Source organism: Macaca fascicularis, chromosome X, assembly GCF_037993035.2.
Source record: "Macaca fascicularis isolate 582-1 chromosome X, T2T-MFA8v1.1".
Taxonomy (NCBI): Eukaryota; Metazoa; Chordata; class Mammalia; order Primates; family Cercopithecidae; genus Macaca; species Macaca fascicularis.
This window is the reverse complement of record NC_088395.1, coordinates 147,917,214-147,920,139: the sequence shown is the minus strand read 5'-3', so window position 1 is coordinate 147,920,139 and position 2,926 is coordinate 147,917,214. Positions and strand designations below refer to the sequence as shown.

The 2,926-nt window shown below is 53.6% G+C and overlaps 1 protein-coding gene across 1 annotated transcript; it reads right to left on the bottom strand.

Annotated features, from left to right (window-relative positions):
• Positions 1-280: 280 nt before the first annotated feature.
• On the bottom strand, positions 281-2,508 carry MAGEC3 (MAGE family member C3). Its single transcript, XM_015444338.3, is given in 2 exon segments — positions 281-451; positions 454-2,508. Coding segments are annotated over 2 exon segments (1,026 nt in total). The 5' UTR covers positions 1,438-2,508; the 3' UTR covers positions 281-409.
• Positions 2,509-2,926: the final 418 nt, after the last annotated feature.

Below are 2,926 nucleotides of genomic sequence, written 5' to 3'. Positions count from 1 at the left end.
GAAATATCAAACTCTCCCTTAAATCAGACAAACAGCAATACAAGTGTGAATAATATTCATAAACTAACATTCTGAAGTGAATTAAACCAATTGGAAGGAGAAGCATTTGTAAAATATACCCCCCTACACAAAAAATGTTAAACTCTTAAGTCACTCATATGAAATAGAAACACAAAAAACACTGTGGTCCCTCCACCTCCACTCTGGACCCCCACTGCCTAGAACCTCGTCTGCCATCTTCAAACACAGAGGGGAAATCTGCTTCAGACATCACTCAGGACAGAAGTTGGTGGACGTGATACTGGGGCTTGCACTGGCCGTGGCAGTAGCATCATCTGTGGTGTCAATTATGGCCTGGGCTCTGTCTTCCACATCTTTCAAAGCATCCATGTACCAGGATGGAAATGAACTAGGGATGATACTGGATACCTTGGCTAAAAACTCTAGGACTTTTCTCTTGCTGGCCTCTGAATGGGCTCTTGGACCCCACAAGAATTCATAACGTGGAGGAGCGTTGTTGGGCACCTCCAGGTACTCCAGGTACTTTCTCTGCACCCAATCTATAATGAGCAGCTTTCTGGGGTTCCCATATATAAAGTGCTCCCTCCCAGCACACACCCCTATTGCACTCAACACTTCGCAGAGGACCTCCTCAGGGACACAGCTGCCCTTTATGGAGATCATACTGAGAATAAGAATCAGGAGACAGTTCTGGGGCATGCCCTGGTCATCCATCAGGCTTCCCTCATAGGTGAGGCCTAATGGGTCTTCAAAGAAATAGGAGTGGTTGTCCGGGTCCATCTCAGTCAGGGCAATGCCAAAAATTAGCTCTATGAGCTCATGGGCTTTCCCGAAGATCATAGGAAAATAGTCGTTATACTTCTTGATGACAGTCGTCAGCATCTCTGCCTTTGGGACAGGTTCTTTTGTTTGATATTTGAGAAGAAGAAACTGCACCAACTCAGCCACCTTTTCATCCAGGGCATACCTGGGCAAGGATTCACTTTCTGGCAAGGCCTGCCAGATAGCTGTATCCTCCTCTTCTTCACTGCTGGACTCCTCATCCAATCGGGTCCACAGAAGAGGGGATGAGCAGGAGTTTAGAGGACTCTGGGGAGGACTCTGTGGAGGACCCTGGGGAGAGATCTTGGGAGGACCCTGGGGAGGAGTCTCAGGAGGACTCTGGGGAAGAGGTGGCATCCCAGCAGCAGGCATATCTTCATCTTCTGGAGCACCCAGAATCAGAGTAGAGGGTGAGGATGAGGAAGAGGAAGAGGAGGAGGGGAATGAAAAATGGAAAGAGGAAGGGGAAGTGGAGGAGGCTTCCTTCTCTTCCTCATCTATGGAATCCTGTGCATCTACCAAGTCCTGTATCACACTGGGGTCCGGGAAGTCTGCCTCAAAGCTGAGGCCTGGAAGGTTTGGAAAGAGAGGCATGAGACCTGTTGTTCAGGAGCAGCAGGTAAACGTGTGAGCAGGGATGGGGATGACAGGATCCCACGCCTGAGGAAGAGAGTGACAGTGTGAGTGGCTTCAGCTGAGAAACTCATCTATGATGGCTCTGACAAAGAGTGGCTTACAGCTCTTCTTCTCTTAAAGTGGTGCTCTAGGGCCTGACAGGTCTCCTGTCTTCCTAAGAGGTTTATTCCCTCAGAATCTGTAGGAGGATGGGAGAAAGCACCTCGGGATACAGATGCCAGGCAGAACCACAGGCTCCGGGACTGACAGTAGGTGTGTAGGGCCGGGTGCTGTGGGGTCTCCCCTGTTTGCGGGGGTAGGGCCCTTGGTACACAGTCAGGGTGTGCACTCACTTTGACTCCTGGCACTGCCTGGGCCTTCTCTGCGGTGCTGGTTTTAGGAAGTGTGCCTCAGACCCAGATCTTCAACTGCTGGTTCCTGGAGCACCTGCAAGAGGAAGTGAGGGAGCCTCTCAGGCTAAAGAGTGCAAGCAGAACCTTGGGCCTCCCAGGGCTGACAGCTGGGGCTGGCCAGACACCCAGAACCCCACAGTTCTGGACTGCATGGTCCCATCAGAATTTAATGAGCATCCTCACCTTTTCTCAGACAGGGCCATGTCCCTACCACTCTTCTGGCCTGAGCCAAAACTTCAGAGCAAACTCCACATCCTTGAGAGCAGTGGGAGGTGGTGAGGTGGCAGCCGCCTCCCAGCACTCTACCAGGGGGGCAGTGGGGGTGGCCTCACATCTGTTCTGATGCACATGTGACCCCTCAGTCCTCTCTCTTATCCCCAGCAGGGCCTGGGAATCTTCCCTCTGCCAACTGGAGGCAGCTCTCCCTGATGACTTGCCAGGGGACCCCCAGACCAAGGCCTCCTCCTCCCCTACACCCCTCACCCAGCAGGGAGGCAAATAAGTACCAGCCTAGAGACTCCGGCGGCCGCTCAGCCTGAGCTGGCAGGGAGCTCTACCAGGGCTGATTCTCGAGGAGCAGGGTGGGAATCTGTGGGAATCTGTCCTCTGAGGTGGGGGTTCCCCCAGTCCTCCTCAAAGTCTTCCTATTTATTCCCTAGAGGGCCGGCACCTCCTCCCTTCTTCTGTTGTGGGGACGCCACAGTCAGCCCCCAGCGGCCATCTTCCTGTCAGCGGCCTGCAAGTCCTACGGCAGGGCAGGGCGGACCGGGGCTGCTTCTCTCCTTGGTGAGAGGTCCCTCAGTTCTCCCTTAGGCCCCTTACCTTGAGGATTGGCCAGGTCTAAGACTTCCCTCTGCTGACCTGAGTCCAGACTCCTCACAAAATGCCTCAGGTCCTTCAGACTCCCACAATGCAAGTCGGGAAAGCACATGCGAGAACCCTGCCAAGGTTGACCAGGGTTGACAGGAGGGGCAGCGTGGGGTGGGGCCTCCTCTCTATGGAAAAACCACCCCCCACCTCTCCACCTCCTTCCACCTTTTCCTGACCACTTCCCC